Source organism: Dryobates pubescens, chromosome 9 (assembly GCF_014839835.1).
Source record: "Dryobates pubescens isolate bDryPub1 chromosome 9, bDryPub1.pri, whole genome shotgun sequence".
NCBI lineage: Eukaryota > Metazoa > Chordata > Aves > Piciformes > Picidae > Dryobates > Dryobates pubescens.
The window spans coordinates 14,864,214-14,890,582 of NC_071620.1; the positions used below are offsets into that span (position 1 = coordinate 14,864,214).

At 44.3% G+C, this 26,369-nt stretch overlaps 1 protein-coding gene across 1 annotated transcript in view; it reads right to left on the minus strand.

The window, feature by feature from the left end:
* The window catches only part of PPP4R1 (protein phosphatase 4 regulatory subunit 1), a 73,447-nt gene that overhangs the window by 11,233 nt on the left and 35,845 nt on the right, over window positions 1-26,369 (minus strand). Inside the window, exons 4-12 of the mRNA XM_054164002.1 lie at window positions 26,142-26,284; window positions 23,836-23,982; window positions 21,720-21,827; window positions 20,914-20,979; window positions 19,521-19,679; window positions 17,553-17,683; window positions 15,516-16,030; window positions 8,670-8,839; window positions 1,560-1,655 (exon numbers count right to left, since the gene is read on the minus strand). Of these exons, the coding sequence (XP_054019977.1) occupies window positions 1,560-1,655; window positions 8,670-8,839; window positions 15,516-16,030; window positions 17,553-17,683; window positions 19,521-19,679; window positions 20,914-20,979; window positions 21,720-21,827; window positions 23,836-23,982; window positions 26,142-26,284 (1,535 nt within the window). The remainder of the gene's footprint in view (window positions 1-1,559; window positions 1,656-8,669; window positions 8,840-15,515; window positions 16,031-17,552; window positions 17,684-19,520; window positions 19,680-20,913; window positions 20,980-21,719; window positions 21,828-23,835; window positions 23,983-26,141; window positions 26,285-26,369) is intronic.

The window sequence follows — 26,369 nt, forward strand, 5'->3', positions numbered from 1 at the left end:
AGGGATAATGGCTTCAGACTGGAAGAGGCTACATTTAGAGTGGACATTAAAAAGAAATTCTTCCCCATGAGGGTGGTAACACACTGAAACAGATTACCCAGAGAAATGTAGAGGCTCCAAACCTGACGGTGTTCAGGGGCACGTTGGATAGGCCCTTGGGAAACCTGGTAGGGTAGGAGTTACCCCTGACTATGGCAGAGAGGTTGGAACAGATGGTTTTAGTAAAGCCTTCAACACAGTTTCTCACAGCATCTGCCTGGAGACACTGATTGCTCAAGGCTTGGACAGGCACACACTATGTGCCTGTGGACTAAGAACTACACAGGTTAAGAAGTGGTTGGATGGCCAGGCCCAGAGAATTGTGGTGAATAGAGCTAAATCCAATTGGTGGCTGGCCAGAAGTGGTGTTCCTCAGGGCTCAGCACTGGGGCCAATTTTAACATCTTTATCAATGATCTAGATGTGGAATTGAGTACACCTTCAGTAAGTTTGCAGATGACACCAAATTGGGTTGGAGTGTTGATCTGCTTGAGGGTAACAAGGCTCTGCTAAGGCATCTGGACAGGCTGCATCCATGAGCTAAGGTCAGTTGTATGAGGTTTAACATGGCCAAGTGTCATGTCCTGCACTTTGGTCACAACAACCCCACATCTTTACAGAAAGAGTGATCAGGAATTGGGATGGGTTTCCCAGAGAGATGGAGGAGTCACCATCCCTAGAGGTGCTCAAGAAATGTGTGGATATGGCACTCTGGGACACGGTTTAATGGCTGTGGTGGTCTTAGACTGAAGGTTGGACTCAATCTTACAGAATACAGGTCTCTTCCAACCAAAACAATTCTGTGATTCTGTCTCTAAGGTACCTTCTAACCCAAATCATTCTGATTCTCTCCACTAAGAAATGAAAGCACTAAAATGTTAACTTCAGCATTGTCTTTTGCTCCAGATCATCTCATGCACTGACTCTACTCAAGAGGTGCACAAGAGCATTACCCTATCATAGGAGCTGATGTCAGCAACAAGAGGGACTGAGGTTCCTGCTCAAGCAATCACAGGGTTACATGCTTCATCCTCAACAATGTAAAAACAAACATTCAATTCCTTTTGAGGGAAAAAATAGCAAAGAGACAGTTGGAGCTTAATGAAAACACTTTCACAACTTCTCTGCAGAAAGCTGTCATGGGGTGAGGGTGGTTCCACTCAAAATATTTAATTTAATCTCCTGTTTCCTCAATAACCTAATTTCCATTACAGGATAGTTTCCATAGAAAATGAAACAAACCCAACCAGAGACTGGAAGTCTAAGACAACCATCGTATCACGGCAAAAAATGGTGTCATCTCTCATGCATAATTACAAGCAGAAGCAACTGCTGAATGAAGCCATTCTCTCTGGAAACATGGAATATTTTAAAACTACTCACTGAAGAGGTTAGCCATGTTTAATAGAAGTTGCATCAGAAATGAGCAAATGAAAGACATAAAAAAATCCTCATACACATAACAAAATTCCACTGCTCTGACACAAGGAAGGGGAAAAAAAAATATCATTCTCATTTACCTGTACTTTGGATTTTCTTTCTTCTTCAGGGCTGAAACTGCTGTTGGTGCTCAAATCTGAATCATTGTGGATATAGTGAAGTGTGGAATCCATATTCTGTGAGGGGAAAAAAAACAAAAGGGAAGGGAGAAGATTCACACAAAGTACCCTCCTGGGTTACCCACAAAACAAATGTCAACATCAAGAAGTGCTGTCCTCACCTCGGGGTCTTTTTGTTCGATTAAAGGAAGACATATTCCAAGATCAAATACCATTCTGTTACAGCCCCAAATCAAAAAGTCTACGACACAAATCTTTCCATTTCAGACACAAGCTCTTCTTACTGTGCTCCATTTGGGGTTTTATGGAACAAAACCCACAGGAGAGGGGTACCTCTGAGACTGCATTAAGGAAAATGTAACCAAGACATGGGTCACATTACTTCTCCCCTGAAGGCACAGGGAAAAAACATCCATAGCAGATTTTGTAGGATTTGTGCTAGAAAAAGGTCACAACAAAGCCACTCTCACACTAAAGAGTAGAAACTGATGAGGCTCTTTTCCTGGAGGTGATTACTCTATAATCTTCTCTACAGATGAGCTTCACCCTATCATGCAGAGTCCTAGTAGACCATAGCTGCTGACATCAGTCATCACCCCTCTCAGCAGTTCTATTAAAATGTATTTAGCAATCACTCAAGCATCCTGGCTACATATCTGGGCTTTGAAGATAAGGACTGAGACTTCAGTCTCAGAACTCTGCTGAGCAGCAGAGGTTTGATATACTATGATAAACTGTGCAGCTGTCACCTTCTGTACCAGTGCAGCTCCCCACATCCAATGGACTTTGCATAATCAGACGTGGATTTCAAGGAGTTCATGATGAATATTTAAAAAGTAGATAGGGCTGCTGTGAGATAAAAGAGGACAGAGGCACTTTTGCTAGATGTGAGCCAAGGTATCTACTCACAGAGGCTGCAGGGTGAGCTCTGAGGGTCAACACAAGCACTGAGAACATGCCTCCTCTACCGGCACCTCAGATTGGTTTGACAATGAGAATTTTCCTGCAACCTAGAAACTTCCTCAACAAAAGCCTCCAGGACACCATCTGTCTTCCTTGGTTTGACTTCAGTTGCTACTTCCTCTTCCACAAGCTGCTTTCATGGAAGCAGTAGGTTGTAATTTTAGTGACTGAGGTATAATTACAGGTGATGCTGAACAGGCAGAGCTGGGAGGCAATCACAGATTGCTGGCACAACAGCCCACGGCGTCTGGCAGGTTTATCACACAGCAGCAAGAAACTGCCAAGGAGCCAAAGAACAAACAGATCTGTAAGGGACTTCATAACTAAAATGTGTCCTCCAGAGGCTATGCAAGATTTCATCTTGCCAATTCCTCACTCCTTTATTTAAGAAGGATATTGAGACACTTGAACGTGTCCAGAGAAGGGCAACGAGGCTGGGGAGAGGTCTCGAGCACAAGCCCTATGAGGAGAGGCTGAGGGAGCTGGGGTTGCTTAGCCTGGAGAAGAGGAAGCTCAGGGGAGACCTTATTGCTGTCTACAACTACCTGAAAGGAGGTTGCAGCCAGGTGAGGGTTAGTCTCTTCTCCCAGGCAACCAGCACCAGAACAAGAGGACACAGTCTCAAGCTGTGCGAGGGGAAATTTAGGCTCAAGGTGAGGAGAAAGTTCTCCACAGAGAGAATTATTGGCCATTGGAATGTGCTGCCCAGGGAGGTGGTGGAGTCACCGTCCCTGGAGGTGTTCAAAAGAGGATTGGACGTGGCCATGGTTTAGCAGTCATGAGGTATTGGGTGATAGGTTGGACTGGATGATCTCTGAGGTATTTTCCAACCTTCTTGATTCTATGATTCTGTTTTTTTTGCCCTCCCAAAAATAAGCATAAAATGTTAGCATTGCCCCAAAGTCACCAGCTTTGGCCTCTTTCAAAACAAGAGATTATCACAGAACCATTTTGTTTGGAAAAGACCTTGCAGACCATCAGGTCCAACCATTATCTAATTCTACCAAGTCTGGTGCTAAACCAACCCTGACTCCAATACTCCCTTCAGGGAGCTGTGGGGAGTTAAAGGGTCTCCCCCTGAGCCTCCTTTTCTCCAGACCAAACAGCCCCAGCTCCTTCAGCCTCTCCTCACAAGAACTGTTCTCCAGACCCTTCATATCAACTTTGCTGCTCCAGCACTTCAATGTTCCCCTCAAATGAAGGCCCCACAGTTTCACCTAGCCCTCAAAGCATAGGCAAGCAGCACAAGCTAGCCACAGTGCTTTCCATGAGCTGCCAAAGTGCACGGGCCAGAGGTTAGTGATCCATTCTGCTGCCATAAAAATGAAAAGATGTCATCTCACAATCTTCCAGCTCTCAAGGGCTAAGTTTAAAAAAACAAGACAGACAAAAATAATACTTCACTGACTGAACTAAGTCAAGCAACTAAATTTACTGAAGGGTGTTGCAGATGGGGACATTTTTAACCAGCCTCTTTTAAAGTCAAGTCTCCCTTCCAGAAAGGGAGAGCTTCAGTACAGAAGCATCAGTTGGTATTTAAGTCAGGGCAGCATCTCTGTTCCTGCAGAGAAGTTCCATCTGCAGTTCTTCCATGTCACATGCACACAGATGAGCTGAAAATTGCAGAGCCAGGACATAAAAATTCTGCAGGGTTTAGCTTGAAAGCTTCTTGGTACCAAACTGGAGAATCACCACCTCTGAGATGCAAAAATCTTTGTCACAGCCTCACAAATCTCTCACATGAGGGCTCCTTTGGCTGCAGTGTAACAAGAGCTGCGTGGTTGTGCTCCATGGACCCCTGCTCTATGCACACAAAGCCACAGCATCAGGACAAACACAGAGAGCAGAGGTAGGTTTCAGGAGTCCAGTCTCCTCCTGGCATCCACAGAATCATAGAATAACAGAATGGTGGGGGCTGGAAGAGGTCTCTGGAGGTCATCTAGTCCAACCCCACTGCTAAAGCAGGGTCACCCACAGCAGGCTGCCCAGGACCACAACATCTAGGCAGGTTTGGAATCTCCAGGCAAGAAGACTCCACAACCTCTGTGGGAAGCCTGCTCCAGGGCTCTGGGACCTCACAAGAAAGAATTTTTTCCTCATGTTCAGGTGGAACCTCCTGGGTTCCATGTTGTTCCCACTGACCCTTGTCACTGGGTATCACTGAAAAGAGTCCCCAGGTCTCTCAGTCTTTCCTCCTCACAGAGATGCTCCAGTCACTTCAGCATCATTGTAGCCTCCACTGGACTCTCCAGACACAGGGCAGTAGTTCTCTCTTGGTCTGGGGAGCCCAGAAATGGACCCAGTACTGCAGATGTGGCCTCACTAGGGCACCTTCTTATCTCAGACAGGAATGGACTGCTTTTATTTCAGTTTGCTTTGTCTTCACCCTCTACCTCCAACCAAAAAGAAAAAAGGACAACTCTGACACCCATACACTGGGAACACAACTTAAGGGATTTCTTATGGCTCATGTTCATTTAGCAAGCCTTACAGAGAACATACAACCTAAAGAAAATAAAAATGGGAGTTCCTGAGCAAGAATAAAAGTAACCCTCAACAAACAAGCTTCCTCTATGTCCCACAATCTTATCTGCTCTCTATTGCAACATTTATTTCCACTTGAATAATCTCTCTGAAACATGTTGCTTGAACTCCTTCAGGAGACAATGTAGCTGCAGAAGGACAAGAAAAATGTGGGTTTGCTTTCTGATGTATGTGCAGAACTGAAAAGGTGGCTTTCAAAGATAAAAGGCTGTAGTTTAACTTTTCTGAGGTGTCCAGTACCCTACTGACACACTGATATACTGAGACATAAAACTAAACCCCCCCCCACACAGAGAAAACCAGAACCAAAACAAGTCCCCCCAAAACAACTAAAAAAAAAATAATCCAGAAAAAAGGCAACAAAACCAACCCCCAAAACAAACAAACAAAACCCTCTCTGCTCACAAACAGGAAAAAAAAACAAACCCAAAACCAAACTCACCACAGCAAGGAAAAAAAACACCATGAAAACAGAAAAAAAAAGATAAAAAAGGGGAAAAAACCCACAAGGAAAGAAGAAAAGGAAACACAAAGGAAAGAAGAAAAGAAAAAAAAGGAAAGAAGAAAAGGAAAAAAAGGAAAGAAGAAAAGGAAAAAAAGGAAAGAGGAAAAGAAAAAAGGAAAGAAGAAAAGGAAAAAAAGGAAAGAAGAAAAGAAAAAAGGGGAAAGAAGAAAAGAAAAAAGGAAAGAAGAAGAGAAAAAAGAAAGAAGAAGAGAAAAAAGGAAAGAAGAAAGAAAAAAAAAGGAAAGAAGAAAAGAAAAAAGGAAAGAAGAAAAGAAAAAAAAGGAAAGAAAAGAAAAAAGGAAAGAAGAAAAGAAAAAAGGGAAAGAAGAAAAGGAAAAAAAAGGAAAGAAGAAAAGAAAAAAAGGAAAGAAGAAAAGAAAAAAAAAGGAAAGAAGAAAAAAAAGGAAAGAAGAGAAAAAAAAAGGAAAGAAGAAAAGAAAAAAAAAGGAAAGAAGAAAGAAAAAAAAAAGGAAAGAAGAAAAGAAAAAAAAAGGAAAGAAGAAAAGAAAAGCCACCTGTGAAAAATCAGAGCTCTCTTCACTGCTAGGGGCAACAGTCCACTTGGGTCTACAGATCTCAGCTTGATTCCCAAATTCTAGGTCACCTCCATAACATCCTTTCGCTTGTAAAATGAGGTCTTGATTTGGTGCCAGTAGCAAACAAGGAACTGACATAGATTAAGAGCATCCTTTTGAAAGGGTAAAGCTGAAGCAAGCAAAACCGATATACGTGAATGACAGCTTCTTAGACTTTCTGTCAGCATCATACTCTGGTCAAAACACTGCCCTCCTCACCCCCCAAATCAGAAGGGTAGAGGACACATTTAGACTGTTGGCATGACAAATCAGTGGTGACAACAGATCAGAAAGAAATTTACCCATCTTGAGTGACATGAGGAACTGGGCTCAAGATTTGTGGGAGCAAACCAACCACATTTGTAGTGCTAAATTATGGTTGCATATAAACAGCAGTACCCAAGTAAATGTCACATTCCTCCACTGCCTGTATGGCTGTGTGCCACAGGGTAGTCCAACGTCTTAGGTGAAAATTAAAGGGCATCTAGAAACACTACACTAATTAAAGAAGGCCACAAATAGAGAGTGATCACCCATTGCAATGGGCTGCCCAGGGAGGTGGTGGAGTCCCCATCATTGGAGGTGTTTAGGAGGAGACTTGATGGGGTGCTTGGTTGCATGGTTTAGTTGACTAGGTGGGTTGGATGATAGGTTGGACGCAATGATCTTGAAGGTCTCTTCCAACCTGGTTTATTCTGTTCTATTTGCACTGGATAGAAGTCAATTCCTAGTCTTTTCCAAGACATTTATCAACATTTCATCTGAAAGTGTCCGGGCAACTGAGTCAACAAATTATAGTATAGTATCAGTCATCATCTGCTGTGGTTTCATGAAGCAGGTTTTAGAACCATTACTACAGCTTTTAGGTCCACCAGAGCTTGTGGCCCTAGATGCAGTGGGTTTGGGCTAATCACAGAATTATACCATTGTTTGAAAATACCTGTCAGATCCATTGAGTCCAACCATTGTCTAACTCTGCCAAGGCTGCTGCTAAACCATGTCCTTCAGTACCACATCTCTGTGCCTTTGAAACAACTCCACAGATGGGGATTCAACCACCTCCCTGGAGAGCCTGTTCCACTATTTGAGAACACTTTCAGTGAAGAAGTAGTTCCTCTAATATTCAAACTAAACCTTCCCTGGTGCAATTTGAGGGAATTTCTTTTCATCCTGTCACTTGTTACTAGGGAGAAGAGACTGACCCCCACCTCACTACAACTTCCTTTCAGGGAGTTGTACAGAGTGAGGTCTCCCCTCAGCCTCCTTTTCTCCAGGCTAATCAACTCCAGTTCCCTCAGCTTCTCCTAACAAGAACTGTTTCTCTAAACCTTTCACCAGCTTTGTTGCCCTTCTCTGGACATGCTCCAGCACCTCACCGTCCTTCTACTACTTCTTGTAGTGAGGGGCCCAAAACTAAACTCAGTATTCACGGTATGGCCTCACCAGTGCTGAGCACAGGGGCAGGATCCCTTCTCTATTCCTGCTGCCCACATCATTCCTGATACAAGTCAGGATGCTATTGGCCTTCCTGGCCACCTGAACACACTGCTTCCTCATGTTCACATGGCTGTCAACCAGCACCCCAGGTCCTTTTCTACTGGGCAACTTTCCAGCCACTCTGCCCCAAGCCTGTAGCACTGCATGGTGTGACTGCAGGATACAGCACTTAGGCCTTGTTAAGCTTCATACAGCTGACCTCAGCCCATGGATCCAGACTGTCCAGATCTCTTTGCAGAGCCTTCCTCAAGCAGATCAACATTCCCACCCAACTTACTATCAGTTGCAAAACTAGTGAGGATGCAGTTGATCCCTTCATCTGTTATCACTTAAAGACATTAAATAGACAGCATACCATACACAGTACAGAACAGAAAATGGTATCCAGTGCCACAGACCTGAGTTGGGCATGAGGTGGTGGTGGTGGTATGCTGAAGTATTAGGTGCAAAACACTTCAAAATGCAGACTGATTGCTAGAATCCACCTTCTCTTTCAGCAGTCCACACAACATCCCAGACTGCAGGTTCGGAACTTCTCTTATGCAGGCCAATAAACCACTGCAGAACATTTCACCAGGGAGAAGAGGGAACAAAGTGCCTCGTTCTCCAGATTGGGAAGGGTACTGGAGAAGGGGACTCACTTAGTATCAGGAGGGCTTAGTTTCAGGGAAGGGATTTCACAGAAATAAACTACAGTAGCATTAAAACATCTTAAAATGTGATAATCACAAGAGATTTTAGTGGAATCAATTTCAAAACCAGTCTGGGTAGGCACAGAACTGGACAAAACAAAGGCACCCAGAACAACTCATTTTACTTTAGTAGCTGGAGTTCCACTGCCAGCCAAGAAATCTCAACACCACACTATCCAAAAGCAGGAAATCTTTGGCTGCTGTTACTCCAGGAAGGCAAAACACAGCTCTGCTACTGGAGCACTGGAAATCCTAATGGGAAGACAAATAACAGAGTCCAAAACTCTCCTCTTACCTCAGTGTCACCAATTAAAGGCACGATATCATCCAGTATAGGTTTAAAACTTTGTTGGTCATTGATGGTTAGCTCAGTCTGTGAGTCTGTTCCCTTGCCAATGCTGCCCATGGGCTCCTCTGGATGCAAAGTGGATGCTCTGAGTGCAGCAGATAACATCTCCACTTGTGCTGCAAGTATATGAAAGGGAAATGTATCAGAGACTGAACTGCAAGGAACTTCAGCAAGCCCATAAAGTGACTTCTACACAGTGAGTAATCATCTGAAAGATGGTGAAAGAACTACTGGGGAGGTACAAATGTAATGTTATTAACTGTTAGTAAATCTCAAATTAGAGACAACAAATGTAAAACATAAGACTTATTGATGCCCCACTCTTCCTAGGGTGCTCAGCCACACTGCAGCTCAGTGAAATTGGGCTTTATAGCAAAAACACTCAGCAGGAGGAGATTATGGTTATGGCAGGATCAGTTCTCTACAAATCTTGATGCATAGGAATGGTGTCCTTGGGGCATAAGAGTACATGGATAGTAACTTACTGACTGGGTCTTTTGTGGGAGGTGGGAGTAAGAGAGAGAAAAGTAATTCAAATAAGGGTTGAAAACAGATTTATTCATACAGAAAAGACTTTGTTTCTAAGAGACTGTGTATGTCTATATGGTCATAAATCATAGAATCATTTTGGCTGAAACAGACCTTTCAGACCATTGAGTTCAGCCACTTCCCATACCCACTGGTATCCTGGAATGAGAGGTCAAGTCATACAACCACTGGCATTGGAAAAGACCTCCAAGATCATCAAATCCAACTGTTAACCCAGCACTGCCAAGTCCCCTATTAAACTATGCCACTCAGCACCAAATCTATACAGCTTTTAAACCCCTCCAGGGATAAGGACTCCACTACTGCCCTGGGCAGCCCATTCCAGAGCTTGACAACTCTTGCAGTGAACAAATTTTTCCAAAATCTCCTTTGCTGCAACTCTTGTCCTGTCACTTGCTACTTGGGGGAAGAGATCAACTCCCACCTCACTACAACCTCCTTTCAGGTAGCTGTAGAGAAGCAAGATCTCTAAAGGAAGACACTAGACCCCAGTAACATTATTCTTTAGTCTCCTTGCATCTTCCAAACAACTAATGAAGGCTGCACTGTTTGACATCAAAAGAAAGCCCTTAGCAACTTCACAATCTGCCATCCATTCTTTCAAACAAGTCCAGCAGTTTTGAGTGTTTTGCTTTCCATCTCTCTGCTTACTGCCAATTAAGAACAGCTTTGCAGAGCTATGCTCCTTAGATATAGACCAACCTAAGCAGATCAGGTATCGGAGGCAATCCTAGCAGCAAGCAACACAAAATTCACAGACTGGTGGGAGTTGGAAGGGACCCCTGGAGAGCATCTAGTCCGATCTCACTGCTAAAGCAGGTTGCCCAGGATCAGAGTGTCCAGGCAGGTTCGGAATCTCTCCAAAGAAGGAGACTCCACAAGCTCTCTGGGTAGCCTGCACCCTCACAGCACCCTTACAGGAAAAGTTTCTCCTCATTTTCAGAGGTTCCAGTTTGTGTCCATTCTCCCTTCTTCTGTCACTGGGCAACAGTGGCAGGCACTGATATTTCTACATAGCATGCTCCTTTCTTTTTCTTCTGGACCATGTGTCCATCCTTACCCTCATTTCTTATTCAGAGGCAAAAATCTGTGAGCTGCATGCATGCAAGTAATTAAAACATAAAAAGAAGGAGTTTCTTTTCCATTTACTCCTCACCCATTGTTTCATTAGCAAAGTATTTAAGACTTGAACTACTGACTTAGAAACATAATTTTGGTAAAGAAATGGGATCAATTAACCCCAAATTTGGGGTGGATTACCCTATTAGCTCTTCATTTGGCAAAGCATCCTGAAACTGCCACAAGGCACAGTTAGCCCCAGTAACCTGCAAGTTAGACTTTTCTCTCTTCCCCCAAATAACATTAAGAAGAACTGACATTACACAAATTTGTAACCTTCTGTGCAGCACTTAAGGAGGTAAATAAAGCTCTTTGGAAAGAAAAATAAAGAAATAAAAACATCTGAGGGGAAAAAATACAACCCCTGAATTAAATGAAGAAGGCAGCAGCCTCAGAGAGCTGGAAGAAAAGGGTCTTTTTCCAGGTCACCTGTGATAATTTTCAAAGAGCTGGCAGACTTCAGAGGAATTACAGGTTTCCATCTGCCCCTTTGAGACCCTCAGGATGTCTGGCCAGTGGGTTGGAAATGTCCTCTTAACAGGGATTACATCCCACAGCTCAGCTTTGGAAAGCTGTGAAGCTCTGCTAGCCAGCAGGTTGTCCAGAAGAAGACAGGTTGTCTTCATCTTGGTTGCTGGCTGCTCAGCTACCTATTACTCAGACTTACCACTCTGGCAACAAGCTAGTGCTGGAAAGCAAGCCTCAAGGTATAGATTTTGAGCAGTGAGGTTCAGTTAAAGTCATTTACCCCTTCCTGAGAATAAGATGACAGAAAAATGTTGATCACCATTAAGAAAAAAAAAATTAAAAGAAGTATTTACTAGAGACCTCATCAGTCTGCATGCCACAGAGCAAGGATTTGAAGTTGGAAGTGGAAACTGCTCTGCTGACAGGGAGGTGCACGGCAGAACTACAGAGAACACAGTCAAGTTACAAACCTGAACCACCCCCCTGAAAAACACAGAATCATAGAATCAGTCAGGGTTGGAAGGGACCACAAGGATCATCCAGTTCCAACCCCCCTGCCATGGGCAGGGACACCCCACACTAGATCAGGCTGGCCAGAGCCTCAGCCAGCCTGCTCTTAAACACCTCCAGGGACGGGGCCTCAACCACCTCCCTGGACAACCCATTCCAAGGCTTCACCACTCTCCTGGTGAAGAACTTCCTCCTCACATCCAGCCTGAATCTCCCCACCTCCTGCTTCATTCCATTCCCTCTAGTCCTATCACTACCTGAGATCCTGAGAAGTCCCTCCCCAGCCTTCTTGTAGGCCCCCTTCAGATACTGGAAGGCCACAATAAGGTCACCTCGGAGCCTTCTCTTCTCCAGACTGAACAGCCCCAACTCCTTCAGTCTGTCCTCACAGGAGAGGTGCTCCAGCCCTCTGATCATCCTCATGGCCCTTCTCTGGACACCTTCCAGCACATCCATATCCCTCTTGTAATAGAGGCTCCAGAACTGGACACGGTACTCCAGGTGGGGTCTCACCAGAGCTGAGCAGAGGGGGAGAATCACCTCCCTTGACCTGCTGGCCACACTTCTCTTGATGCAGCCCAGGATCTGATTGGCCTTCTGGGCTGCAAGTGCACACTGAGAGCTCCTGTTGAGCTTCTTGTCCACCAGCACCCCCAAGTCTCACTCCTCAGGGCTGCTTTCCAGCCAGTCACTGCCCAGCCTGGATTTGTGCCTGGGATTGCCTCGACCCAGATGCAGAACCCTGCCCTTGGTCTTGTTGAACCTCATGAGGTTGGCTTGTGCCCACCTCTCCAGCCTGTGAGGGTCCCTCTGGATGGCATGCCTTCCCTCCAGCATGTCTGCTGTACCACACAGCTTGGTGTCATCAGCAAACTTGCTGAGGGTGCACTCAATACCACTGTCCATGGCACCCACACAGATGTTGAACAAGCCTGGTCCCAGAACTGATCCCTGAGGGACTCTGCTTGTCACTGGCCTCCACTGGGACATGGACCCATTGACAGCCACTCTTGGGGTGTGGCCATCAAGCCAGTTATTTATCCATCTAGTGGTCACCCATCAAACCCATGTGTCACCAGTCTGGAGACCAGGATGTGGTGTGGGACAGTGTCAAAGGCTTTGCATGTGCAACTAGATCAGGTTGCTCAGAGCTCCATCTGACCTGACCTGGAATGCTGCTTCTACCACCTCTCTGGGGAACCTGGGCCAGGGTTTCACCACCATCACTGCAAACAATTTCTTCCTTCTCTATAGTCTAAATCTCCCTCTTTCAGTTCAAAACCACCACTCCTTGTCCTGTCACAACAGGCCCTTTTAAAAAGGCTGTCCCCAGCTTTCTTACAGACCCCTTTAAGTACTGAAAAGCCAGAAGGAGGTCTCCCTGGAGCCTTCTCTTCTCCAGGCTGAACAACCCCAACTCTTTCAGCCTGGCTGCCAGTAGAGGGCTTCCAGCACTCCCATCATTGTTGTGGTTTCCTCTGGCCCCATTCCAACAGGTCCATGTTTATACTGTGCTGAGGACTCCAGAGCTGGACCCAGCACTGCAGGCTGTGCCTCAGCAGAGCTGAGCAGAGGGGCACAATCCCCTCCCTCCACCTGCCGTCCACGCTGCTGGAGATGCAGCCCAGGACACAGATGGCTTCCAGGCTGTGAGTGCATATTGCCACTCATGCCCAGCTTTTCACCCAACAGCACCCCCAAGTCCTTCATTCCCTGGCCTGAGATTGGAGATTGCCCCAACCCAGGTGCAGGACCTTGCACTTGGCCTTGTTGAACCTCACGAGGTTCATACTGACCCACTTCTCAAGCTTGTTCAGGTCCCTCTGGCTGACATCTCATCCCTTAGGTGTATCAACTGCATCACTCATATTGATGTTACCTGGTAACTTGCTGAGGGCTCACTCAATCCCACAATGTAGCAGAGGAATGCAAAATCCAGAAAGGAAGAGAAGTGAAAGCAGAAAACGTATAGGAGGAAAGAATCATTGTCAGTCACTGCCAGATAAACTCCAGTACCAAATCACTTGCCTCAGCTGCTCAGGACTAGCTCTAAAACCAGTTATCAAAATGGAAATCAGCCCCTGCTGAGCACACCATGAAAGACATAACCTTTTTGCCATCACCAGTTATTCAGACTCACAGAATGGTAGGAGGTGGAAGGGACCTCTGGAGATCATTTAGTCCAACCTCCCCCTGCTAAAACACAGCAGGCTGCCCAGGATCACAGTGTTCAGGTGGGTCTGGAATCTCTCCAGAGAAGATTCCACAGATTCTCTGGGCAGCCTGCTCCAGAGGTCTGTCACCCTCTCAGCAAAGAAGTTTTTCCTCATGTTCAGATGGAACCTCCTGGGTTCCGGTTTGTGCTAGTCAACAAGTGCACAGAAAACCTCTTGACACCCAATCAAGAGATCCCCTGTTCTGAAACAAGACAGAAACAATCCCATAACAGAGGACAATTCTGGATATACAAATTCATAGCTACAGAAATCTTCATGGGAAGTGTTTAAGATGCCTTCTCTAACTGGGCAGAACAAGGTTTTGTAAAATAAACATAAAGAGCAGTGCAGGTTTTAACAGTGGGCTTCAGAGATGTAAAAACTGAAATCAGTAGCATGGCTGATTTTTTTCTCTATCCTCTTGCCTTAGAGAAGGGGTGCCCAAAGCACTCTCAGAGCAAACCTTTACCTGCTGACTTCACAATAAACGAAAGCAGATTTGAAAAAGGTATTTTCATATCAACCTACCAGCAACAATAAGATTAAAGTAGTGTCACTGCATTCTAAAATGTTTTGCCCATTCCCAACTTGCCCCTCTCTTTCTTTCCTACTTTTCCTCATGAACAGCAAGCTTTCCCCTGGTGCTTCCTCAGCTCCAGAATAACCTGGCTTCTTCCTCAGTAGTAGCTCTGGACTGTCTGACTGTGACAAGCTTCATGTGCCTTGGAATTTACTTAGCATAACACCAAGAGAGACTTATCTCCAGTAGGAACATGCTAAATGCCCAAGTCAATTTCAGCCCAGGAGGTTATCTCCAAGGTGCTGTTCCACCAGCTGGTCATACTTATGAAACCCATTTCCAGCCTAAAAAGAGCTTTGAAAGTGTGCATTCACTTCCAAGAATTCAGTGTGGATCAGTTCTCACGCGGACCCAACAAACTCAGCACACTTCAGTTGACAACATGAGGCTGCAATAATAAAGACTTTGCAGAAAAATGACTGATTGATTAACAATCAGAAGAATGCATCAAATGGAAACCATTTATCACACTTTGATATTTCAAACAAGAATAAATCTTAATCTGCCTCTTTTTTTTTCTTCTTTTTTTTCCATGTATGTTCATTACAAAATCAATGCATGGTGGGGGTTCGAAAGGACCTCTGAAGATCATTCAGCCCAAGCCCCCTGCTTAAAGCAGGGTCACCCACGGCAGAATCACAGCCCAGGATCACAATGTCCAGGTAGGTTTGGAATCTCCCCAGACAAGGACACTTCACAACCTCTCTGGGCAGCCTGTGCCAGGAGTTTGTCACCCTCACAGCAAAGTTTCTTCTTGTGTTCAGATGGAACCTCCTGGGTTCAAGTTTGTGCTTGTTGCCCTTTGTCCTGTCAATAGGCACCACTGAAAAGAGTCTGGCCCCATCCTCTTGCCCCCCACCCTTTAGTTACTGATCAGCATTGAGAAGATTCCCTCTCAGTCTTCTCCATGCTAAACAGCCCCAGGACTTTCAGCCTTTCCTCCTCACTGGGATGCTCCAGACCCCTCAGCATCTTTGTAGCCTCCACTGGACTCACTCCAGTAATTCCCTGTCTCTCTTGAACTGGGAATGCCACATCAACAGCTTGTATCATTGAATTATCTGTTTGATTATTAAACAAACCAATAATGATTATGAACCTGGCAGTCAGAAGTTTATACCAGCTATGTGCATTCAGTTCATGGAAGGCATCATACCACCTTTAAACAAATACAAGCTCTCTTTCAGTTCAGCATCAGTTTTCATCATTACATCAAAATTAATACAATTTCTTTGAGGACCAGGAGAAAGCAAGACTTCTGACTTTTCAAAACTACTGAAAGGTTAAAGCCCAAATGGCTAAAGCAACGTATCTCCAAGCACTAAAGTCACTTCAGAATCTTTACTGTACCTTTAACATCTGGATCATCTACATGGGGTTCCAAATTTTCTATCATTTCTTCCAATTCTTTCCTTGTTGCCATAGGAATGTTTGAAGATGCTGGCATAGTGAGCTCCTGAACTTCTCTGTCAAGTATTATCTCTGAAGCTTGCTGAAGCTCCAAGTCAATGTCTATTTCAGGGAGTGGAGTCCTCCAGAAGTGGAAAGAGTTGTACAATTCCTGCTCTGAAAGAGAGGCTTCCTTTGAATTCAGCCCAGCCTCCCGCAGACCTGCCGTGCAGCAACGAGAACTCCACTCATTCTCATCAGCCATTTCCCCGCAAGATCCTGAAGACAAAGTGCAATGGAAGGATGACTCAGTTGGGAAATCACTTTCCCTCTGGGAGTTATTTGACACTGTATTTTGATCTTCCATGGCATTTTCAAGTTTGGTTGCAAAATCACGCTCCACGTGCGAAGACAGATCCTCTGTCCTGTTGTGCTCATCCTCTGTTGTAACATCTTCTGCAGTTCGGACTTGTTCGCTGGCCAGTGCCAAAGAAAACAAACAGTTAACCACCAACATATCCCTGTTGCAAAGGGCTGCACACCTGCTGCCAGCTTGTTATTCAACAGGCTAGATTCACTTGCACCATTAAAACAAACAAACAAAAAAACCCAAAACCAACCAAACACCAAAAAACCCCAAACAAACAAAAAGACACAATCACAGAACGGTTATGTTCAAGACCCCTCTGGAAGTCACCTGGGCCAAACCAAGACACCCCCTGTTCAAGCAGGGTCACCCAAAACTATTTCCCAGGGCTGTATCCAGGCAGCTTTTTAATGTTTTGGAGGATGGAGACTCCACAAGCTCCTTAGGCAACCTGTGCCAGTGCTCAGTCACCCTAACAGTTCGAAAGTGTTTCCTGCTGTGTTGCAGTTTGTGCCCACTGCCTTTGGTCCTGTCACTGGGCACCACTGGAAAAAGCCTGGCTCTGTCTTCTTTTTACCCTTCCTTCAGGTATTTATAAGCTTCAATGATATCCCCCGGAGCCTTCTCTTCTCAAGGCAGAGCAGTCCCAGCTCTCTCAGTCTAACTCATAGGAGACGTGCTCCAGTCATAACGTCATCATGTTTTCCTGGCCCTTCAACTATGTCCACATCTCTCTTATAATGGGGAACCCACAACTGGACCCATCACTTTGGCTGTGGCCTTACCAGAGCTGAGCAAAGAGGAAGGATTATCTCCCTCAACCTATTGGCAACCCTCCTCCCAAAGCAACACAGGATACTGCCGGCCTTTGCTGCAAGGGCACGTTGCTACCTCATAGTCAGCTTGGTGTCCACCATGACCATTAGGGCCTTTTCTGCAAGGCCGCTCTCTATCCAGACAGACCCCAGCCAGTACTGGTGCCTGAAGTTGTTCCCTTCTATGTGCAGGACTCTGCATTTCATCTTGTTGAACTTCAAGAGGTTTCTGTGAGGCCATTCCTCCAGTCTACTGACGTCCTTCTGGACAGTGGCACAAGTTTGTGGCACATCAGCCACTGCTCCCAGCTTCATATCAGCAGGCTTGCTAAAGGTACACCTTGCTCCACTATCCAGATCATTAATAAGATTAACTGGACCAAACACTGACCCCCAAGATACATTGCCAGTTATTAGTGTCCAGCTATGTGCTGCCTATCAGTCCCCTCTAGGCCTAGCCATTCAGCCAGCTCTCAATCCACCTCACTGTCTGCTCCTTCAGCTCACACTTCATCAGCTTCTCCATGAGGATTTTTATGGGAGACCATGTCAAAAGTCTTACTGAAGACTGGGTAGGCTATACCCACTGTTCTCCGTTGTCTGTCAGGTCAGTCATTTCCTCACAGAAGATATATCCTAAGGTATGCCACGTATTTTTACTAAGTAATAGGAATTTCTGGAGGTCTATTAAGTAGATGAGAAGCTCCAGATCTTCAATTTACCAAGATACTGAATTTGGACAGGAAAGTTATTTTCTTAACTTGCAGTTCACACAGAAGCAAACAAACCGAAGTTTAGATTTAGCCAATTCTTTACCTGTTCTCCTGTGCAGAACCACAATCTTCTGGGTTTTTACCATCTTCTTCTTTAAAGTACTGGCCACTGCTGGATGGATTAGCAAAAGTTGATATGAAAGGCCCCAGAGATTGAAAAGCAGCTTGGCGGACCTGGTGGAAAAGGTTCAAGATGAGAAAATACTATTTAGAGCTATAAATCCTGCTGGCATGTAAAACATAAATGCCTACTACTAGGAGTTGGAAAGGCCATAAGCAGGAAAACAAGAGCTAAGGCTCTTGTCTGGCAAGAGTCAGCCAGTCATATGCAGAAAGTGGTAAGTGAAAACTGAGGCATGAAAAAGCAGGGTAAACCCAGTTGAATCGAAGTGACTAAGTTGACAGGCCTGTTCCCCACAGCCAAAACGATCGTAACTATTGAGGCAGGAGAAGCAGGTAAATGTGAAAGCTGTTGAGAACTCTGACAACTTGGAAGTTAAAAACCATGTACGGTGAACAGATATGCCACTACCATAAGTTTGATTGAGAAGATGCATTTCTTTCCTCCTCCTATTTGGCTGTATTCTTTATTTGCTCCTCCTTGCTCCCATTTATCCTCCCCTTCAACAATTAACTACCTCTGTTTTGCTTATTTGATTAATTCTTCTGTGCTATTACTCACAACTTTCCAGGATCTAGAGCATGAGCTCCTGTGCAAAGATCTACTTTTGGCTCTCAGAAGTAATCTGCTCTATAGTAAACTTATCAAGGTTTGAAGAGGAGATGCTCAAGACAAATCAAATAAAAATAAAAGTCTCAAGCCCTCACAACAACAAAACCAACACACACACAAAAAGAAGCAAGAAAGAACCAACACCCCCTACACACCCAATCAAAACCAAAGAAACCTCAAACCAGCAACAAACACCACCAACCCTCTCTACTGCCCCTTCTGCCCCCTGAAAAAGGAGGTGGTGGTAGGGAACTGGGAGAAATACAATTAAATCACATCTTATTTTCCAGTTTTCTTAATGATTTTCAGCAATGTTCAGACCCAGTTTTGTAGCTATCCCACTGACACAGTATTTTCTCACATGGTGCAGTGAAAAGGTGAGGGACCTTCTACAACCACTGACAAACTAAGCAGTCTAAGAATTTTGCTTAAAAGTCATAGATTCATAGAATGGTTTTGGTTGCAAGGGACCTTAAAGATAATCTAGTTCCAACCACCTTCCACTAGACCAGGCTGCTCAAGGCCTCATCCAGTGTGGTCTTCAATACTTCCACAGAGGAAGCATTCACAACCTCCATGGACAGCCTGTTCCAGCGTCTCATCACACTCACTGTGAACAATTTTTTCCTAATATCCACTATAAATCTGCTGCCCTCAAGCTTCAATCCATTCCCTCTTGTTCTATCACCACAAGCTCTTGTAGAAAGCCCCTTCCCAGCTTTCTTGTAGGCCCCCTTCAGGTACTGAAATGTCTCCCTGGAGCCTTCTTTTCTCCAGGCTGAAGAAGCCAAACTCTTTCAGCCTGTCCCCACAGGGGAGGTGCTCCAGCCCTATGATCATCTTTGTGACCCTCCTCTGGATGCAAACCATCAGCTCCACATTCCTCTTATGCTGGGGGCACCAGAACTGGCCATAGTATTTCAGGTGGGGTCTCAAGAGCAGAGTAGAGATGCATGAAACAAGATGCCAGGAAAAAAATAAAATTGAAAAATAAATATTTTTCACCATTTGAACTATCAGACATTGGAATAAACTCCCAAGGGAGGTGGTGGATTCCCCTACATTAGACAGTTTCGAGGCCCATCTGACAGGGTGCTGTACTATCTCATTTAAACTACATTCTTACCCTGAAAGGTTGGACTAGATGATCCTTGAGGTCCTCTCCAACCTGGTATTCTATGAATCTATGAGATCATCCACACCTGTGGAACATCTATGCACAGTATTGCAGTAACATCTTTTCACTATAAGATACAATCCACCCCCCGCAGTGCTTACCCATCGTGAAGGATCACCAATCAAATTAATAAAAAGGGGTGAGAGCTTTGTCCTCCGAACTTCCTGTGAGGTGGCACAAGAGACAACCATGAAGCATTCGGCGCAGGCTTTCCGCACTCCCCACACGTTATCAGAGCAGAGCTGGAAAAACCTCGGCAGCTGTTGGGAACAGAGTGCTTTGAACAAGCAGTACTTGTTTCAAAGTAACAATTTTTTTTAATTCCCCCCCCCCCCCCTTCCCCTTCATATTCACTTCCTTCATCTGCTTCTCTGCCCTCAGATGAAGTTGAATGCTTGCAAGACAAAGGACAAACATTCAGCAGCACCACCCTTCTGATCAGCTGGCTCTCACAGATGCAGATAGGGAAAAATCATCTATCTGAAGAACAGCAAGAGAATACTAACTTTGCAATCTGATTTATAGAAGAAAATACCCAATAACCCAAGTCCAAAAATATCCTTAAGCCCAGAAAACCCGTAAGACACAAACATCATCTCTTCACCGTTCTTAAAACCTCATCTCTACCCCAGTCTTTTAACATACCTAACACTGAAAGCAATAAAACTGAGGAACACTGGTGCATTAACTTGTTACCTCTCAGAAACCACTGCAGATTTTTTTTAAGATTCTCAGTGAAATGCAGGGGGGGGGGAGAGGAGAAAAGGTTATCTTCAGTAAGAAAGAAAACCTTTCTTTACCGCCTCAATTTCTTCTTGTTACATTTACCAATCTCTTTCCCCACCCACCCTAACACAGCAGGACCATGAAGGACCACAAGGTCTCCCTAGAGCTTTCTCTTCTCCAGGCTGAACAACCCAAACTCTCTCATCCTGTCCTCACAGCAGAAGGCTTCCAGCCGTAGGATCATCTTTGTGGTCTTTTCTGACCCTGCTCCAACAGGTCCATGTCTCTCATGCCGAGCTGGACCCAGCACTGCAGGTGAGGTCTTAACCAGGGCAGATTAGCCTCCTTCCTGCCTTATTTAGTTTGGAAGTTGCACACCTCCACAGTTCTTTCTCCAGTTTTGTTAAAACTCTTTTCCCAGCTCTAGAACCAAGTACCCCTGAGTTCTAAACTATGTGGCTTGGCAATTAGGAGTTCTGTATTCAAAGGAACTGCTCTGAGCAGCTCTGCTTTAGCAGGGGAATCAGACTAGATGATCCTCAGAGGCTCCTTCCAACCCCCACTGTTCTGCGACTCTGTGTCTCCAAGATTTTGTAAGCATGAGTCATAACCTCATGTCAGCAAAACTGGAGAGCCACAGATTTTTTAGTCCCTCCTTACTCAGGAACTGTTCTGTAGCTCTGGAATCATTCCAGCTGCCCTTTTGTACCTTTCCAGCTCCAACACTGACTCCCATTAAAAAGAAAAATCCTTTAAGGAATGGCTTACCAGCATTTCTTCAGTGGCTTGCTGCCCAACCACACTGCAAATATCTCCAAAGTTGGCTGCACATACCTTGCAGACAAAATAAAAAAAACCACCACTAGGATCAGAGTTTTAATAGAGCAAACAAAAGCAAAGGAAAAAAACCACCATACAATCAGGTTTTGATGTAAACTCAGTATCAGCTACTTTCCCACCCCATCAGTTCCCATCAGTTAAAACTGTTTTAAAAACAATTTTAAAATGCTTTTCCTTGTTTCAAGCTTAACCAGGTGTTTTTAATGATGAAAGAACCACTTTAGAGCTTAAATGAAAGGGAGGGAGGATAAAATGTGTTCAAAGTGCTGTCACATGAGAGACTAAAAGCAGTTCTCACAGAAAAGAAGCTCTGCAGTGGCAGGGTGAACCCAAAACACAGCCTTAGCACCTAAATACCATGATGAAGTAGTGGTTTGTTTCATCTTAATGAACATCATTAATTAATTCCATTCATCTCAGAGATCTCTTTCAGAGAGATATGAGCTCAGGTGCCTGATGCTTTTATCAGTTACAGGTGTTCACATTTTTGCGGCTATCTGCATGATCATGAGGAGAAGCAGATTCTTTGTTTCTGATAATAAATGCCAGGACTATGGGAAAAAACCTCAGTGTCAGATACAAATGTGGAATATAAATGCCTGTGGAAACAGGAGCTTCAAAGGACGCCCATGGCTTTCACTTAGACATGTCACAAATGAGATCTAGCAGGGAGAAGCTGCTCAGTTCCAGGCTGGTGACATCATCATCCTGGGCAGACGGTGACCGTTCCATACCTTACGAACGTGGAACATCCTGCAGTCGCAGCACATCTCACAAAACCTGGGGAGAACAAGTCTTTCCGTGATGTCCTTTCCCACCATGGAGGCCATTTTGCACATGATCTAGTGGCAAGACAGACACCAATCAGGGATGCTTGCACAACACGCAAGCCCCTGTCAGTGAAGCAGAGGCTTTTTACATTTACTTTTCATACTGATACACAGGATTCTATTCACAGACTCATAGAATGGTTTGGGTCGGAAGGGACCTTAAACATCATCCACTTCCAACCCCACTGCCATGGGCAGGGACACCTTCCACTGGACCAGGTTGCTCCAGGCCACATCCAGCCTGGCCTTGAATGCCTCCGGGGAGGGGGCATTCATGACCTCATTGGCCAACATGTTCCCTGATGTGAAACTACTAAAAAAGCATTTTCATACCAAAGAACACGACAGCTTTCCCCTCTTTCTGTACTAGAACTTTTAAAACCAGAAGGAAATCTAAAAGAATTTTAACTTTCCTAAGCAAAGCTTTGTAAATTCATTTTCCAATAACAAATTCTTATGCTTCTAACCTCAAAGGGATAGATGAGCTGCAGAAACCTTTACAGACTTCCAGTATCTTCAAAACAATGATGATGGGTAAAGCAGTCCTGCTTTAAATTTTATTCCCTTGTGTATTTATAGGCTTTCTCAGGAAAAGTCCTAGAATGTAGAATTCTAGAATTGTTTTGATTGGAAAAGACCTTTAGGATCATTGAGTCCAACTATTTGATACCAAATGCAATAGTGACCAGCCTGCTTATTGTTTACAAGTCACATTATGAAAGTAAAATATTAATGAGGCCTCTCTCAAGCCAAAAGAAAACAAATAAATGAAAATAAAACACTCAGGCAGCATCTATATAAAATGCAGGAATAAAAATATCAAGGGAAGTATAAGAGTACAAAATCTGCTGCCATTTTTCCTTTATAACTTATTTCCTTACTATGTTAATTCAACACATCATAACTTTTAATTATTAAAGAGGTGTCTAATGCAAACCACCAACCACCCATGAATTATTCAACTCAGATGCTTATTATTTGTCCAATAAAACAAAACAAAAATCAAATCAATAAAAAGAAACCAGACACAGCAATGCAATTCGTGCACTAAATATTTTCCACCGATGGAAAATTCCACATATGCAGCTTAAACTTCGCTAAACCAAATGAATCTGAAAAGAAGAACTGAAAAGCCAACATATTGGATGCTTAGGAGTTAATAAAATTCATCCTCTGAGTTGTCTTGTGCAGCTGTGTTTTTCTTTACAGTTAGTATGAGCTAATGAATTTAAATCTTACCTTGACTTGAGAGCAACACACGTGGGAAAAGTTAAAGAGATTGGTTATAGGCAGCAATATTTTTTTTCCCTCTTGAATACCACAGGGATCATAGACTCATAGAATGTTAGGGGTTGGAAACGACCTCTAGAGATCATCTAGTCCAAGCCCCCACCAAACAGGATTACTTAATGCAAGCCACACATGAGTACATCCAGGTGGGTTTTGAAAGTCTCCAGGGAAGGAGACTCCACAATCTCTCTGGGCAGCCTGTCCCAGGGCTCTGTTACCCTCACAGTAAAGAACTGTCTCCTCTTGTTGAGGTGGAACCTCCTGTGTTCCAGCTTGTACCTGTTTTAGCTTGTCCTATCACTAGGCACCTTAGAAAAGAGACTGGCACCTTCCTCTTGACAGCCACCCTCAGATATTGACACTGATAAGATCCCCTCTCAGCCTTCTCTTCTCCAGACTGAACAGCCCCAGCACTCTCAGTCTTTCTTCACAGGAGAGATGTTCAAGTCTCTTCATCCTCATAGCTCTCCATTGGACTCTCTCCTGTAGATCCCAGACTCTCTTGAACTGGGGAGCCCAAAACTGGACACAGTATTCCAAGTGTGGTCTCACCAGGGCAAAGTAGAGTGGAAGGACATCCCTAGACCTGCCGGACACATTGACTCTCCTGGCCACCAGGGTATATTGCTGTCCCATGGATAACTTCCCCTTCACTACGCGTGACCACTGTTGCAATATCAAATGTTCAAGCAACCTTTACATTCTGTCACTTGGAAATGTTGATACTTACAGCCACAGCCTCTGTCTTCACATCATCATTGCTGTCTGGAGCTGTCAGCTCGATCAGAACAGGGCACACTTTGGTCTCCACATCATATCTCTCAATGAGCTCTTGCTCCAACAGAACTAACAATGCTGCTTGGCTTGTTTTTCTTACCTACCATAAAAAGGCAAAAATTGAACCAGGGAATTTGTAGAGAGTAATTTGCTTAAATATCCTTTGTTTCAGAAGATAGCACACTCGTCGTTTTCAGCAAGAAGACAAGTGCTTCAACAGCTCCTTGGCAAACTTGATGCTTGAAACAAACTGCCTTTGAACCCAAGAACACCTGCATATTGTAAACTAAGCAAATGCTGTCATGGAAGTCTCTACCAACTTCCCAAAATATGGGACAGCAGTATCAAAAAGGAGCAGTTGTGGCAAACACAAAGAAAAGCACCACAACTAACTGTGAGCAAAGTTCTAAGAAATATGGATTTTTAAAAACAAATTCTTCTTCTGAGATTAACAAGGTGGCTGACAATTAATAGCTTGGTTTATTTTTAATTCTGAGATATGATTTTGCTTATCCCCACCTCAAAACAGACTGTACAAAAATAAGGTAACCATTAGTAACTGTATGCATAACCATTAGCAACTGTATACAGAGGTAATCCCTGCCTCTCAAAAAAAGTCATTTCATCAGAAGAGGAAAAAAGTAAGATACTTCATGTTGAAGTGCAGCAATGCTGGGAACAACTCAAGAGTTCTTTGCTTTGGAGCACACTAGACAAAACTATGGAGTATCACAGAGGTTAAGATGATGAATCTTTGAATCTGCTAGCAAGAGGACAAACACATGCAGATGATCATGGGTAATGGCTTTCAATTAGAAGCATCTTGATTGAGATTAGACATTAGGAAAAAAATTTTCTCCAGGAGGGTGGTGAGCATTGGAACAGGTTGCTCAGAGAAGTTGTGGAGGTTCCAAGCCTGGAAATGTTGGAAGCCAGGTTGGATGGGGCCTTGAGCAACATGACCTCGCAGGAGGTGTCCCAGCCCATGGCAGGGTGTCTGGAACTGGATGATCTTTAAGATCCTTTCCAACCCAAACCATTCTGTTATGCTATGAGTTAGTAAAACAACAACTAAGAAAATAGGTCTGGGTACTTATTTGAATTATGGAGAATCTGGAAAGGGCAAGGGAAAAAGTGGCAAATGGAAGCCTAAAATCATAGAATCTTTCAGGTTGGAAAAGACCCTTGGGATCGCCAAGTCCAACCATTGACCCTGCTCTGCAAAGTTCACCCCTAAACCATATGCCCAACCACCACATTGAAACAACCTTTAAACACATCCAGGGTTGGTGACTCAACCACCTCCCTGGGCAGCCTGTTCCAATGATCACTCTTTCTGTGAAAAAAAAAAAATTAAATCTAAATCCAGCCTAAATCTAACCTGCTGCAGTCTGAGGCTATTCCCTCTTGTTCTGTTGCTAAGTACCTGTGAGAACAGCACCAACCTCTCTACAACATCCACAGCTCTTGTCTCATTCAATAAGCCTTTCCCTCATACAGTGAGGGAAAAATAAGACTTAAAATAATGGATCACCTTCCTTGGCAAGCTGTTCCAGTGTTCCACTGCCCGCATGGTAAAGAACTTGCTCCTAACATCCAACCTAAATCTACTCCTCTCTAGTTGGAAGCCATTGTCCCTCATCCTATCACCACAGGCCTTTGTAAACAGTCTCTCTCCAGCCTTCTTATAAGCTCCCTTCAGGAACTGGAAAGATGCTATTAGGTCTCCCCAGAGCCTTCTCTTCTTGATGCTGAACAACCCCTGCTCCCTCTGGCTGTCCTTGTAAGCAGAGGTGCTCCAACCCCCTGATCATTTTCATGGCCCTCCTCTGGACCCATTCCATCAGGTCCATGTTCTTCCTGTATTGAGGGCTGTATTGGATGCAGCAATCCAGGTGAGGTCTCACCAGAGCAGAGTAAATTGGTAGAATTATAAAATGGAATTAGAGCAAAGAGTCAGCTTTTCATGACTGCTTTTTGCCAGAGTTTAAATTCTGTAAGCTTTACAAAACAACTGATTTTATTCCTAAGCGTAAAACAAAACAAATGGCCCCACATGAGAATAGATTAACTCAGATGAAGAAAGATGTTGGAAATTGTCTTTAACTGAAGTTCAGAGTGTCACGTACTTCATGTCCATTCAAAACCCCTTTTTTCCCCTGAAGCATTACATACTTGTATGATGCTCAACTGTACCAATTCAGCATCGCAGCAGGAACGTTCAGCCATGCGGTAAGCTATTTGTAAGCAGACACTTACCTGGTTGTTCTGGTCTGCGAGGTACCGTACCACAATGGGCAGTAAGTATTTGGAAAAAGCATAAGGGATTGAAGGTCTGTTTTCTTGACAGAACATAGCAATATGAGGCACCTGTTCCATCAGCTCTGCCCGCACTGTTGGCTCTGTCCAGGTGTAAAACAAAACCAAAGAAAGAACAGTCAGTGTTTAGAAGCATACTGGCAGAATGAGCTTTTTATGGTCCTGTGC